This window comes from Drosophila pseudoobscura, chromosome 2, assembly GCF_009870125.1.
Source record: "Drosophila pseudoobscura strain MV-25-SWS-2005 chromosome 2, UCI_Dpse_MV25, whole genome shotgun sequence".
In the NCBI taxonomy this organism is placed as follows: Eukaryota; Metazoa; Arthropoda; class Insecta; order Diptera; family Drosophilidae; genus Drosophila; species Drosophila pseudoobscura.
Window position 1 is genome coordinate 9,881,202 of NC_046679.1, and position 13,634 is coordinate 9,894,835.

The window sequence follows — 13,634 nt, forward strand, 5'->3', positions numbered from 1 at the left end:
TTCGGAACGCCAGAGAGTGTGAGAGAGAGAGGGAGAGGTAGCAATCGAGTGAGCGTACAGCTGCGCATGTGTTTGTATCTGTGTATGCCAACAGGTTTTCGTATTTCACAGATACTTGCGAGCAGCGTGCTCTCGTCTCGGCCTCAGTCTCGAAATGTGTGAAATTTCCGTTGTATTCGCAATTAATGTGGCGTTGCACACACACTCTTACAGACCATTAGATCCAGGGGGATGGTGATGTGGATGGTGCCCCCTCGTCTGTATCTATGTGTGTATCTATGAGATGTCTTTGTGTATCTGTATCTAAATCAGCGATTGGTATGAGTGTACGCTGTGATTTTTGATTGGTTTTCGAACTCTTTCACACGCTTCCCCTTCCCACACACACACGCTTTCGAAATGGGAAAAGACGCCCCATTTAGGAGAGTGTGTGGTAGATGGAAGTTCTCTTGAAGATTTTATTCTCCATTGAAAGAAAGGCAGGTATTTGATGGAATGGGGAAACCTTTTCTAAGATGAGATACTTGGTTTCTTTCACTCTCAATGATTCCCCGCTGATTTTCACTTTCTATTGCTAAGATATATGTGAACAAATGTATCTTAACGTTGAAATTCAGTCTTAAGATGGGTTTGCTTATAAATATAATAAAATATCTATAAATACGTCCTTTCATTAGTAATTATAGATCTACATGTATCTGCCACTTTATCCTTTTCCAGTCTATGTCTCTATAACTAATCCAATTGTATCTCGTATCTTTTCATGTCGCTCTCCAGGCTACAGCAGCAATACACATGAACGACCCAACAACAGCCCGCCCCCGCAGCAGCAACAGCAGCAGCAGAATCACAACACGAACACGAACAACAGCAGTGGCAACAGCAGCAACAATTCGATGCTGCCACCTGCTGTGCAACAGCAGAGCTCCAGCGACAGTAACAACACCAGCAACAACAACAACAGCAACAACACGAATCCAAGCAACAATAATAACAATAACAACAACATCAACTACCAATTGGCCGCCATTTCCGCCATATACCACCAGCATCAGGTGAAAGAGGAGCCCGGAACGCAGAACGGAAGCGGTGGCGGCAGTGGCGGCTCCTATGCGTCAGGGCCGAATGGCAGCCAGAACGATCCCACCGATCTCAGTAGCTATGGCCTGCCACCGCATCTTGCCGCCGCCTACAGCGGAGGAGCAGGCAGTGGCAGCAGCAGCGGGGGAGGAGGCACAGCCTCCAATGGGGGTGGAGCGGCGGGGGATGACAGCGATTACCACAGCACCATCTCGGCGCAGGAGCACCAGAGCCAGGCCTCGAGCGGAGGCAACGGCAGTGGCAACAACAGCAGCGGCAACAGCAATGGCTACGGCATGGATGGAAGTCCGGACTTTTACAACTCGTATGGACGGGGACGCTACCACGACTATCCGCCAGAGTTCACGCCCTACGATGCCCAGCCCTTCCAGTCGATGGGCGCCCAACCGACGGCCATGGATCAGTGGGGGGCACACACGCACCCACATCCGGCGGCATACATGAGCACCCTGGGGCTGGACAAGTCGCTGCTCGGTGGCTACACGACGCAGGGCGGAGTGCCGTGCTTCACGGGCTCCGGACCCATCCAGCTGTGGCAGTTTCTGCTCGAACTGCTGCTGGACAAGACGTGCCAGAGCTTCATCTCGTGGACAGGCGATGGCTGGGAGTTTAAGCTAACAGATCCAGATGAGGTAAGTCCTTGGAAGGATATCCTTGGATGGGCAGCCGCTAATCCCCATTGTCTCTCTCTTTTTAGGTGGCACGTCGCTGGGGCATACGTAAGAACAAGCCCAAGATGAACTACGAGAAGCTGAGTCGCGGCCTGAGGTACTACTACGACAAGAACATCATCCACAAGACGGCGGGCAAGCGCTATGTCTACCGCTTTGTCTGCGATCTCCAGAATCTAGTTGGGTAGGTCTCCCATACTCTTTTGGAACCCTTTTCAAAACAGTAGCTAATGAATGTATCTTTTTCTTTCGATTTACAGCCACACCCCTGAGGAGCTGGTGGCCAAGTACGATCTAAAGATTGAGAAGAAGGATGTGGACTAGCAGGAGAGCAGCACGGAAGCTGCCTGAACGATGAATTGCAGCAGCAGCAGCCGCAGCCGCAGCGGCAGTTGGAGCAGCCGTCGAAGGGGGTTGAGAGTCAGAGCTGCTTCCCGCAGCAGCAGCGGCAGCGGCAGCAGCAGCCACGGATTGTACTCAACAAAAAACAGAGAAATATATTGTTTAAATCAGCGTGATGTTAGCTTTTAAGCAGCAAGCAGTACCACCCACCACACCCACCAGCCCCCCCAAGAACTGCGATCTTGCAACGAGATTAAAGTGTTCCCGCCCCGTAAACAGAACCCTTTCCAACCATCAATTTGTTAATTGTAATTATTGTGTAAAAATTAGACTTTTGAATTAATTTGAAATTAATTTAAAATATTCGTACTTGCATAAGACTAAGATTTAAGGAATTTCGTAGTCCCCCCCACCAAATCCTTCTGTAGCATCAAGAACAAGAGAATGAAAAACCAGTTAAAATTCGAAGAAAATTCTGTGTGTGTGCGTGTGTGTGTTTGTGTGTGCAATGCGAATGCGACGATTGATTTAGAGGCCATAAACAATATATAAAAAAAAGCAATGTGTCCCCCAAAAAGTGATATTAGAGCGCAACATATTCTCTGTTGAAATAATCATTTTCTTAACCCACAAGCAACATTTCAGAATCATTCAATCTTCAAGGTGTAAATATTGTAAGAAGAAAGATGATGTATAGGAAGTATAGGAACCCCCGAACAGCCCCCCTAGTATTTATATGATAACTACATAAGCTCTCCCGTCTGTATCCCTGTATCTGTATCTTGTGCGTGCTTCCGTGCGATCCCAAAAGTTTTAAACAAAAGCAAAGTTGATCCATTTAACTAAAGAACTCTTTTATATAAATACTATATACATATGTAGGATATAGTATCCCATAGGTTAGGCCATACTTAAGTCGTAGCTCTTAGATGCTTAGCCACGTATTAAACGTAAGCACACATATACTATATATAATACAGATATATAGCATATGCGCATATATATGTAGAGCAATTCTAAAATATTGTATTTATATACATCGTAATATTAAAGAACTAAAATACGATAAACACAAACATTAAATAAAAGCAAGAAAAATCATTCAAACATAGTTATCCATGAATATATTGCTGAGTCGTATCTTTGTCACTGTTATTCCGTTATTTCAGTACGTCATTTCTATTCCAAAATTTCCATTCATAATTGAAGAAAAAAATATTTTTAAAATCAGGCGAAATGCTACGCAATTTAACAATGACGCTGTTTAAGCAGCGACCGCAACAGACAAAGTCGCAGTCGCAGATACAAGGCCACAGGTACGAGCACAAGATGCCCGAGCATCTGAAGAAGGTGGCCACCGACAAGGATCCAGAGTTCTCGTCCATGGTCCTGTACTACTACCATCAGGCGGCCCAGGCCATGGAGTCGGAGCTGGTGAAGGAAATGGGCAAGCACTCACACATGAAGCCCGAGGCGCGACAGGCACGCGTCTCGGCGATCCTCAATCTGATTGGCAGCGTCACCACCTCCGTGGAGGTGAGCTTTCCGATCATCAAGGGCAATGGTGCCTACGAGATAATCACGGGATATCGGGCCCATCATATACGCAATCGTCTCCCACTCAAGGGAGGTAAGTTTTGAAGATCTGTATCCCCGGAGATACAGTATCTCATCTGCTTTCCATAGGCATCCGCTTTGCCATGGATGTGGACGAGAATGAGGTCAAGGCCTTGGCCGCCATCATGACCTTCAAGTGCGCCTGCGTTAACCTGCCCTATGGCGGCTCCAAGGGCGGCGTTCGCATCGATCCCAAGAAGTACAGCGTGTCGGAGCTGCAGACCATCACGCGTCGCTACACGATGGAGCTGCTCAAGCGTAACATGATCGGACCGGGCATCGATGTGCCCGCCCCGGATGTGAACACCAGCGGACGCGAGATGAGCTGGATGGTGGACCAGTACATGAAGACCTTTGGCTACAAGGACATCAATGCAGCGGCCATTTGTACGGGCAAGCCGGTGCACATTGGCGGCATCAATGGACGCAACTCGGCCACGGGACGCGGCGTGTGGAAGGCCGGGGATCTGTTCTTGCAGGACAAGGATTGGATGGACATGCTCAAGTGGAAGACGGGCTGGAAGGACAAGAAGGTCATTGTCCAAGGCTTCGGCAATGTGGGCTCCTTTGCCGCCAAATTTGTTCATGAGGCAGGGGCCAAGCTTATTGGTGTAAAGGAGCTTGATACCCAGCTCTTTAACAAAGATGGCATCGACATTAATGTAAGTCTATAGATCAAAAGCTGAAACATGGTACTCATGGCTCTTTTCTGCAGGATTTGATAGCCTACAAGGCGGAAAAGAAAACAATCAAGGGCTACTCCAAGGCGCAAGAGTCCAAGGAGGATCTCTTGGAAGCCGAATGCGATATCCTGATGCCCTGCGCCACACAGAAAGTCATAACCAGCGAGAATGCCGCCAAGGTCAAGGCCAAACTGATCCTTGAGGGAGCCAATGGACCCACGACTCCCGCCGGCGAGAAGATCCTCATCGACAAGGGCGTCCTCCTGGTGCCCGATCTGTACTGCAATGCAGGTGGTGTCACCGTCTCGTACTTCGAGTATCTCAAGAACATCAACCACGTCTCCTACGGCAAGATGAACTCCAAGACCACTTCCCAGTTGATCCACGAGGTGATCAACTCCATCAATGAGTCGCTCAATCGCTGTCCCGGTTCTGAATTTGTAAGTTCATCACACGCAGATGTGCATCCTCTCTAATTCCCTACTTTTCCCAATCCGTAGCCCGAGATTGAGCCCAACGAACGCCTCATACGCATACGCGACTGCACCAAGGAGGCCGAGATCGTGGATGCCGCTCTTCAGACTGTGATGGAGTCGGCCGCCGCTGGTATCAAGACCACCGCCAACAAATTCGAGACGTGCAACGATCTGCGCAAAGCCGCCTACATATATTCCGTCTTCAAGATCTTCAATGCCGTCGAGAGCTCCGGCATTTCCCAACAGTAGTCCCCATATGATCCTGATTATATAGCATTGCAATTAATGTCCAAAATTTTTAAATATCTTTATACAAAATGTTTCTGTTTAAGAAGGCGATTTATTTAAATATATAATAGAATATAGTTAGTTAACTGAGCAATCTAGAGATTTAATTGATACAAAAACAGGCTAATTTCATGTGATTAGGAGTCGAAATTGTGCTTAGAGCTGGCCCCTATCTTAGAGAACAGTCCCTTTGTGGAATGAAGTACATAAACCCTCAAAAGAATCCACTTTCTACCACTAAAAATGGGTATTCGGGAGCTACAACTTACGAAGCTTTAATCTTGAGGCGTTTGTACCTTAAACTTGTATTCTTAGACTAAAGGAATGAATGAAAACTAAGGCAAAACTAAGCATGTGATGTCTTGAAAGCAATATAGAAGTTTTAGATGTAAAAGCTTAAGAATGAGACCATTATAATGTGGATTTAGGCAAGAGCCCTGCTGCATTATATCACTCATAAAAGTATATCCATGAGGCTCCATTCGAAACTGACAAATGTATACTTTACTTATCCCCTTTTGGGTTTCGTTTAAATAGTACCTCTAGGATTATAAGTCACTCTCACATAATCAGTTAACAATTTGGTATTGATCAAAAGTATACGGAAATTCCTAGCATTCACAAGGGCGCAGAACCCACCCACAAAACTGAAAAAAACCTTGTTCGCTGTCACACTTCAGATCGATAAGAGATTATTTATTCGATAGTTATTATTTTTTTTGGGTTTTGAGTTAAAGAAATTCTAGAGGTTCAACCACAAAATGGACGACATACAGCCGTTCAACAAGACGGAGTTCCTGGAGGGCTACCTGATGAAGCACAAGGAGCTGGGGAAGCGACAGCGCGAGTACAAGAAGATCCTCTCGGGAAAGTTGAAGTCGCGTAAGGAGACAATCATCGAGGCGAGCTATGAGAATGCCATCGATCAGCTGGAGGATGAGAAGAACGATCTGAGGGCCCAGATCTGGGTGGCCAGCGGGACAACGCACCAGAAGAACAACCAGCGGTACTTGGAGCTCATCCGCTGCCATGTGGACTGCCAGGAGAACCTCGCTCAGGACCTGAGCACCCTCAAGACCTCAATCACGAACATGGAGCGCGAGATAAGTCGCGTCAGCAAGCAGATCTACAACCTGAACCGCATCACGGTCCCCGACAATCAGCACCAGGCTCATGTGGGACGCGTGCGCAAGAAGATGACCATTTTGGAGAACTCCCTGGAGGTGGGAGTGCGCCAGGAGTGCGGCTTCACGGCGGCCAATGCAGAGCTAAGGGAGCAGCTCATCCGCATCCTCAACCACCGCACCTTCTTCAACGATTCCTACACGAAGATGGTTCAGAAACTGAACAGCGACAAGAAGTATCTGATAGATCTCATCGAGTACGCACTGAACACGTTCGATGGGTGCATCGATGTCTACGAGAAGATCGACAACATCGCCAAGCGGGAGGCCAAGGAGCGGGAGGTGCGACGCGTCGAGATGCAGGGCATCATGCGGCGGGTGGCCGCCGATGGGGACAACTCGGCCTTCCTCGAGTGCAAGGCCAAGCCACGAGAGCTGGCGGACCTCCAGCCCAAGGAGTACCGCCGACGGGACGAGTTCCGGCGGCTGCACAACAAGAAGATCAATCTGTACAACTCGGTGCTGCAGAAGATCCTCGACTACACGGACTCCAACAACGTGGAGGAGGTGATCGAGAAGTTCCAGCAGCAGGAGAGCCTCTACTACTCGTTCTTCAACTACGCCAACGAGATGTCCTACCACATCACGCTGCTGAACAACTCGGTGAACCGCCTCTTCGAGGACATTATTTCCCTCAAGCGGGAAAACTCCAGCAGCCTGCAGGATCAGCTTGATCAGATCGCCAACCTCGAGTTGCAGGTCAGCCGCAAACAGGAATCCAACATGGAGCTGCACAAGGCCCGCGAGAGCAACGATGCCCGTCTGGAGAACCTGCTCCAGGGTCTCGAGACCGTCTGCGAGATGTGCTCCATCGATGCCTCACCGCTGGCTCTCCTCCTCGGCGACCACACCCACGTCAATCTGGTCAACTTCAGTCGCTTCTGCAAGCTGCTCGAGATGCGCGTCCAGGAACTCACCGCCAGCGTCTACGTGATGGAGCGCCAGGACGAGGGCCGCTTCGACTATGTGGTCAAGCAGATCGAGAAGATCTGCGAGCTGCCCACCGATCTCAACGACATAGTGCTCACCCAGCAGTGTCCGGAGTGCGCCGAGGGCGAGGCCTTCAACATGGACGACGGCGGCGACGGCGTCCTCATCCACACCGTCACCGAGGCCAAGAAGAAGCTCTACGAGAAGGTCACCCAGCCGGAGATGCAGTACCGCCTGCACAGCATCAGCCAGTGCCGTCTGCCACGCTCTCGCCTTCTGGCCGCCAAGAGGAATATGTAGATTATCAGTTCCTCTTCAAATCTGTTTGGTTTTAAATATAATACAAGTATTGTCAACATTATTGGGGCTATAATTTCATTGGTTTAAAGTTTATTAATAGATTTGTGGGTCTCTGATCCTGCTAACCACCTTGGAGATCATCCAAAAATTATATTTTCACGATATCAAGGATCTATGGGTACATGGCTCTGCAGCTTCGTTTCACGAAGGGTAAACGATTCATGGAGTCCTCAGAGAATCCTCAATCTTTAATACTAGAGCACTATTTACAGTCGTTTTTTAATAGAAAAACGTTTCATTGGAGACGACAAAGATCTCTACTCCAAGCATATGAAACTCTCTGAAGCCCCAACTTTGATTCCTACTTTCATTCGTGTTCTTTTATATACGACTATGACATAAATCGATGTAAAATCTATTCTCTCCTCATTCCAAAACCATTTAGAGTAAGTACATATCTTTTAACGATCCATCACTTCGAAGCCTGAAACTTCAGCTGCTATCCTCTTAAAATTTGCAATAGTTTCTTCACTTCTTGTTAACATTTTATTAAATTATTTTAAGTCTAAACATCAGGTAAAGATTGATAGATTCATAGATGCTTGTTGGTATGGGGGATGCTTTAAATAGTTTTGAGCGTTGGTGATTCGTTATATCTAGTAGATTCTTTTGGTTCATTGGAGATTGGATCATTCCTACTTCTGGGTGGATTCCTGCTTCTGGTCCTCCTCCTCTCCCAGACCCAAGCCGCTGATGAGGCCGCCGAGGAAGCTGTCCACAATGGGATTTCCGCTGCCAGCAGTGGGAACAGCACCAGGAGCCGTGATAGGCGAGGATGGGAAGGAGGGACTGGCACCCACCGATCCACAGTCGTACATGCGATTGAGCTTCTGAATGTCCAGGTCGGAGAAGCCATTACGCTGGCCCATTTGGTCAGCCCCATTGGATTGCTGTGGAAAGAAGGATAATGGATATCAGTCAGAAGCAATAAGCGTATCTTCGAGCACCTACCATCGGTACAATGGTGGGCTGTCCGTTGATGGAGAAGGCGTTCTTCGAGTAGTGCATCACACTGCCATAGTCGTAGGGCACTCCAAAAGCCTCGGTGCGGGCGGCCTTCTCGAAGTTGTTCATCGCCGAGGACTGCACGTTGCCGTACTGGATGGCCACGTAGCCGTCGCGTTCCATGCGGTTCTGTTCGTGCAGGAATCCCAAGGCGTGCATCAGCTCGTGCATGGCCGTTCCGGGGCGGCTGAGGCATCCGGGACTCTGGAGATTCACCTCCTGCTTGCCGCCAACGCGTCCGACGGATGACCAGCAGCCGGAGTTGCCGCTCACGATGGAGATGTAGTCGCGCTGGGAGCTGCGCTGCACGAAGCGGATGCAGGTGCGGCGGTGGTACTCAGCGATGGCATTCTCGATGGTGGCCCTGTCGCGGGCACTGAATGCGCCGCGGATCTCGTAGGGAATCACGCCCTGGGGCCAGCGGGAGGACTGGGTGGGCAAGCCATTTTTCATGATCAGGTCTGTCTGGGGCACGAGCATGTCGCCCTCCAGGTAGCTGCCCAGTTCCTCAGGATTCACCTTATCGGAGTCCGCACTGAAGTTGCCCACGAGGACGGCCGTCAACTCCTGGTCTGGTTTTCCGAACAGCGATGCGCCCAGGGGCGCCAGATCGATGATGTCCTTGCCCAGGACGGGTGGCGCCTCCTCAATTCCATTTCCCGGCAGCTCCACCACCTCCGTGTCGTCGTCATCATCGTAGGACACTGCCAAAGGCACTGCATGGCAGATGGCCAAGCCCAAAGCTACTAGGAGAATCACTCTATTCATGGTTTCGATTGGTTGTATTGGTTGCTTGTGTTTGCTGATTGGAATGCGTCGTTGGACTGTGGTTGAGTTCTGGTCGGGATCGGGCTTATATATCCCCCGATGGCCAGCATAATCTCGCGGGCCCCCAACTCTTTATCGGACGCGGCGGCCGGCGGCTTTCATATGCATAAACATGTTTTCCCCACAGACCTTCGCGGGTCTCGTAGTCGTCGTGTACCCGTACTCCCATTCGCAATCGTCATCGTCTCTGGTTTTGTCACACGCTTTATGGCTGTATGGCTCTGCAAATATTTGGGCCTGTGGTTCCTCCGTTCTGTTCGGTGCTGTTCTCCTCCAGCTATTGCCATAAAGTGTATCAGTAGTTTGTTTGCATATCCAAAAGTTAAGTTTAACGACACTTAATTCGTGATTTTTCGCCGCCCCCAAACGATAACCGATAAGAGCATTATCTTACAGCCCGGCGACCTCTTAGCTTTATGGATGATACTATTCTGGAATATTTTGCCTGTGATTTAGAGTGGAACATTATAATAGGAAGCTCTTAAATAATTCATGTTCAAGGAAGTTCTAACACGCGCTCGAGTACAAGACGAATGGCATTGAAGTTGGGTTCTGTACATGAACGATTAAGGAAGACGGAAGATGATAGTACGTTGAGGTCTGTTATTCAATAGCAGTTTAAGATGGAAGTACTTTCAGTTCATGGATACAAAAACCTGAATATGGCAGTTTAGCACTTTTCGAATCAACAAAACAATTGGAGGATCCTTAAAATGAAAGTCAGTGTTGTTTTTGGATCGAAAATCTATAGAGGAAGTTTCAAGATAGAAATTTTGTCCAATTCTTTAACTTACAAAGATTGGGATTGCCAAGATTTTCACTTTTTGAACCCACAAGATGGTAGTTTTTCAGTTTTTTCAGTTTGGGAAACGATTGCGCAATCCATTTAGATGAAAGTACTTTCGTTTTTATGATACATAAATATTTAATAAATGAGGTTCTTTCACTTTTTCTATTGAAAATCATAGAACACTCAAAATGAGAGTTCTTTGATGCACGAATCCATTAGTGAATTATAGAGTTTCGTTCAGTTATTCGATTGATGGACATGCACGATGGAAGTACTCTCGGTTTTTCAATAACCAAACTTATCGCAAATCCATCAATATAGTGGCTTCCGTTCACTTCTTAAATTACCAAAACTTATCTTACACAAAACTGCGTTTCCTTTTTAACAAAATTTAGTTAGAATTATAATGTATAATTACAGAATAATAAGTAGAACTTGGAGACCCCACGTAATGGGCACTAAGACGAGTATGTTTTGAAATGAGACTTATTCGCACTCTTAAATACTAAACGACTAAAAATGGTATTCACAAATGTTGGCACAACGCATGACGGCGGCGTCGGCGACTTCAAATGGAAATGCGGGGGAAAAACATCACTAACTGGAGAAATCCCAAGCCTCTGCCCCTGCCACTGCCTCATTAAAAGATCGTAGAAGAACGAACATCTGTGTGTGCCGTAGGCAAGAAATTAAGTTCAAGTGCATGGAACACACGCAGAAACGCACCAGCAAACGATCGATGTAACAATGGATGGGTTGGGATGGCATTGGGTTTGAGAATTAGGTATCGAAGCTCATTTCCACGACCATATTGGAGTCGGAATTGGAGTTGGCAAACTCCTCCTCCTCGTCGAACTTCAGCTTCATGCCATTGAATTTATCCGAATTGAGGACCCGCCTACTGTTGGCCGTAATGTTCTTGGCCACGTCGCGCAGAGCGGCGCTGCATATCTCATCGATGGTGGTGGCATCGTCCATCAGATCCTCGATGCAGGACTTCAGAATGGTGGAGGTGACAATGCAGTCGCGGTTGATGGATAGACTCTTGTGGAAGGACTCAATAGCCGAGTCCAGATCGCCCAAAAGAGCGTGGATGAAGCCAATGGAAGTGTATGTGGTGGCACTCTGCGGCTTCAGCAGGAGGGCCTGAAAAAAAAATCACAGATTAGAAATGGAATAAGTCCCGCTTCGAGCACTTACATATTGGAAGTTGTACAGGGCATCCTCGTACTTGTGGATCTTGCGCAAAGAGTGCCCCAAATTGATGAAAAGCGGCTCCCAGCGGGCGGATATCTCCTCGTTTTTGGCCTTTGCCCGCTGCTTCACGATGTCCACGGTGCACTGGAAGATGGTGGCGGCGCCCCCATACTCGTACTCGTATTTGATCAGACCCAGCTCGTGCAGCACATACACATCCAGTGGGGCAATGTTCATGGCCTGCATGAAGAACTTTTCGGCCAGCTCGAGATTCTTGGTGAGGCCACACTCCACGCCGATGTAAAGGAGCGGAAGGTGGCAGCCGCGCATCAGTTGGGTGGCCTTGAAGTAGGCGGCCATCGCCTGTTCGTGCTCGTTCTCGTTGGCAAAGGAGTGGCCGTAGGCCAGCCACGCCGGTCCATACAGGCGATCCAGAGCAGTGGCCTTTGACAAATAGCGACGCGCTGGATCGCTCTTGCCTATCATGTCGTAGTAGCAGCCCACGGCGTACCAAGAGATGGCCTTGTCCGGATAGCGATCCACCAGTTTGTGGGCCACATAGAACAGGCGATTAAAGTCCCCATTCTCCACCAGGCAGGCAATCTGTATGGTCAGAGCGTTGTTGTGGAAGGGATCGATCTTCAGAAGGCTAAGTGGATACATTATCGGATTTAGATTTGTGCAAGGGATAATCTCTAGGCACTCACTTATTCAGGATTTTCACGCATTGCTTGTAGTCACAGTCGTAGAAGCATTTTTCTGCCTCGGCGGCCATCAGATCTGTGCTGCGCTGCACGCGAGTGAGGCATTCGCCAAGAGGCACCAATGTGTCCGCATCATGGTCGCGCGATCGACGGCGACTGGAGGCATCGAAAATGGAACGATGTGTGGCATCAATGAGGGAAGAGGCGCGCGAGAGGCTCGTCTGAAGGGAGAACGAAGGAGCCTTCAGGTCTTCCAGGACTCTACGAGGGGGAGTATAAATGTTAAGCAGTGCTGTAAAGCGGAGGAGGAGATGCCGGCACTCACTTTTGTGCTGGCGACACGAATTGGCTCGGAGTCAAGGGCACCTTCAAGGCGCTAGCCTTCGGCATCTGTATCTCTGAGGAGCAGGTCTGCTGCACGCGTGCCGTGAACTCCTTTATGAACTTGAGAACATCCGGATTGAGAATGGGCGAGATCTCCTCGCCATTCCGAGCAGAAATCAATTCGTAGTACTTTTTCAGACGTGATTCGTACAATTTGAGGATGAATTTGGCATCCGCTTCGCTGGATTGCTGGGCCAGCGGCAAGTGGTGCATCAGTTCGAACTCTGAAGGGAAGAAGGAACCAAATTCCATATACTGCGCTCAGTGGGATATCTGCTAGTACTCACCCTCCCAGGCCATCAGCATTTCATGCTGCACCAGAGCCTCCAGTGCTTCAAAGCAGTAGATGGATTTGTGCAGGGCCTGCACATAGTAATCCATGGCTGTGCCGCGGTTATCCAGCGCCTCGTAGACCTTTCCCTTCACCAGGTAGATGGAGGCAAGCAGCTCGTTACGGCTGTTCTCCTCGCCCCCAAAAACGCTGTTGCTCTCGATGTAGCAGCCGCTGCCGGGATCCACGGGCTGGTTGACCGAGGTGGTCATTATGTCCACCTCCACCGTCTGGATCATGGCATCAGCCTCGTTGTAGTCCTTGGCTGCGTAGAGGCTCTCCAGCAGAAGGTTGAAGCACGGCAGGGAGGTCTTCTCCAGCTTGTGGTGGCGAATGGTGTGGGCTGCCCGGTGGAACTCCCCCAGCAGATACATGCACTGCGCCTGGTAGTAGACATCGCGAGGCTCCTGGCCGCTCAGCACGGACACCTTTTCGGCCCAAAACAAGGCGGTAGCATAGCGACGCTGCAAAGGAAATAGGAAAGAGTACATTTTTCCTGGCCGGCGTCAGTGCGGCGCCTATTTACCATCTCTATGAACTGCTTGACCAGCCGGCGATAGATGGACAGGTCAATGTGGTCGTTGGTCGTGTCCGCGGTGCTAGTTTCTCTTTCCCCAGGCATTTTGTTCACTCTAAAGTGATTGTTTTTTCCGGCGAAATTAAATTGCTGATTGTTATGCTTTGATTGATCTGGCAGCGCTGTTCCAGCAGCTGTTTTGCAATCGAACCAGACTGTCAGAAAA

The 13,634-nt window shown here is 49.0% G+C and overlaps 5 protein-coding genes across 9 annotated transcripts in view; 3 read left to right on the forward strand and 2 right to left on the reverse strand.

Annotated features, from left to right (window-relative positions):
- The window catches only part of pnt (ETS transcription factor pointed), a 71,372-nt gene extending 68,156 nt beyond the window's left edge, over positions 1 to 3,216 (forward strand). For all 4 annotated transcript variants that reach the window (XM_033377046.1, XM_015181607.2, XM_015181608.2 and 1 more), the window contains 3 exons: positions 778 to 1,733; positions 1,799 to 1,956; positions 2,033 to 3,216. In XM_033377046.1, the coding sequence (XP_033232937.1) occupies positions 778 to 1,733; positions 1,799 to 1,956; positions 2,033 to 2,096 (1,178 nt within the window). In that variant the 3' untranslated portion in view covers positions 2,097 to 3,216. The remainder of the gene's footprint in view (positions 1 to 777; positions 1,734 to 1,798; positions 1,957 to 2,032) is intronic.
- A 51-nt stretch (positions 3,217 to 3,267) lies between these two features.
- Positions 3,268 to 5,243, forward strand: bb8 (big bubble 8). The gene is made up of 4 exons (XM_001358306.4): positions 3,268 to 3,744; positions 3,801 to 4,393; positions 4,447 to 4,854; positions 4,915 to 5,243. The coding sequence occupies exons 1-4, from the start codon at positions 3,351 to 3,353 to the stop codon at positions 5,137 to 5,139; spliced, it is 1,620 nt and encodes a 539-aa protein (XP_001358343.4). The 5' UTR covers positions 3,268 to 3,350; the 3' UTR covers positions 5,140 to 5,243.
- Positions 5,244 to 5,724: 481 nt separating this feature from the next.
- Positions 5,725 to 7,666, forward strand: wam (wampa). The gene has a single exon (XM_001358307.4). The coding sequence runs from the start codon at positions 5,940 to 5,942 to the stop codon at positions 7,590 to 7,592; it is 1,653 nt and encodes a 550-aa protein (XP_001358344.1). The 5' UTR covers positions 5,725 to 5,939; the 3' UTR covers positions 7,593 to 7,666.
- A 449-nt stretch (positions 7,667 to 8,115) lies between these two features.
- LOC4801222 (astacin) lies at positions 8,116 to 10,282 on the reverse strand. Its single transcript, XM_001358308.4, has 2 exons — positions 8,604 to 10,282; positions 8,116 to 8,542 (listed from the first exon to the last, which is right to left on the reverse strand). Exons 1-2 carry the CDS (start codon positions 9,423 to 9,425, stop codon positions 8,288 to 8,290), a joined length of 1,077 nt encoding a protein of 358 aa, XP_001358345.3. The 5' UTR covers positions 9,426 to 10,282; the 3' UTR covers positions 8,116 to 8,287.
- A 108-nt stretch (positions 10,283 to 10,390) lies between these two features.
- Positions 10,391 to 13,630, reverse strand: Cdc16 (cell division cycle protein 16). 2 transcript variants are annotated; one of them, XR_004468518.1, is made up of 7 exons: positions 13,418 to 13,630; positions 12,848 to 13,355; positions 12,502 to 12,784; positions 12,180 to 12,437; positions 11,476 to 12,121; positions 11,002 to 11,421; positions 10,391 to 10,941 (listed from the first exon to the last, which is right to left on the reverse strand). XR_004468518.1 is itself a non-coding variant. In XM_001358309.4 (6 exons), the coding sequence occupies exons 1-6, from the start codon at positions 13,511 to 13,513 to the stop codon at positions 11,056 to 11,058; spliced, it is 2,157 nt and encodes a 718-aa protein (XP_001358346.2). In that variant the 5' UTR covers positions 13,514 to 13,630; the 3' UTR covers positions 10,391 to 11,055. The 2 variants fall into 2 exon arrangements, 1 of the variants encoding a protein (XP_001358346.2); XM_001358309.4 differs by having other exon boundaries at positions 10,391 to 11,421.
- Between the last annotated feature and the right edge of the window lie 4 nt (positions 13,631 to 13,634).

What these genes read in the sequence shown, in the direction of transcription:
- bb8 (XM_001358306.4), top strand. Translation starts at nt 3,351, where the DNA reads ATGCTACGCAATTTAACAATGACGCTGTTTAAGCAGCGACCGCAACAG. An exon ending in TCGTCTCCCACTCAAGGGAG is followed by an intron (nt 3,745 to 3,800) that starts GTAAGTTTTGAA and finishes TGCTTTCCATAG; the next exon opens with GCATCCGCTTTGCCATGGAT. An exon ending in AAGATGGCATCGACATTAAT is followed by an intron (nt 4,394 to 4,446) that starts GTAAGTCTATAG and finishes TCTTTTCTGCAG; the next exon opens with GATTTGATAGCCTACAAGGC.
- Cdc16 (XM_001358309.4), bottom strand. Translation starts at nt 13,513, where the DNA reads ATGCCTGGGGAAAGAGAAACTAGCACCGCGGACACGACCAACGACCAC. An exon ending in TCAAGCAGTTCATAGAGATG is followed by an intron (nt 13,356 to 13,417) that starts GTAAATAGGCGC and finishes TTTCCTTTGCAG; the next exon opens with CGTCGCTATGCTACCGCCTT. An exon ending in CCCTGTACAACTTCCAATAT is followed by an intron (nt 11,422 to 11,475) that starts GTAAGTGCTCGA and finishes TTTTTTTTTCAG; the next exon opens with GCCCTCCTGCTGAAGCCGCA.
- wam (XM_001358307.4), top strand. Translation starts at nt 5,940, where the DNA reads ATGGACGACATACAGCCGTTCAACAAGACGGAGTTCCTGGAGGGCTAC.
- LOC4801222 (XM_001358308.4), bottom strand. Translation starts at nt 9,425, where the DNA reads ATGAATAGAGTGATTCTCCTAGTAGCTTTGGGCTTGGCCATCTGCCAT. An exon ending in AGCCCACCATTGTACCGATG is followed by an intron (nt 8,543 to 8,603) that starts GTAGGTGCTCGA and finishes TTCTTTCCACAG; the next exon opens with CAATCCAATGGGGCTGACCA.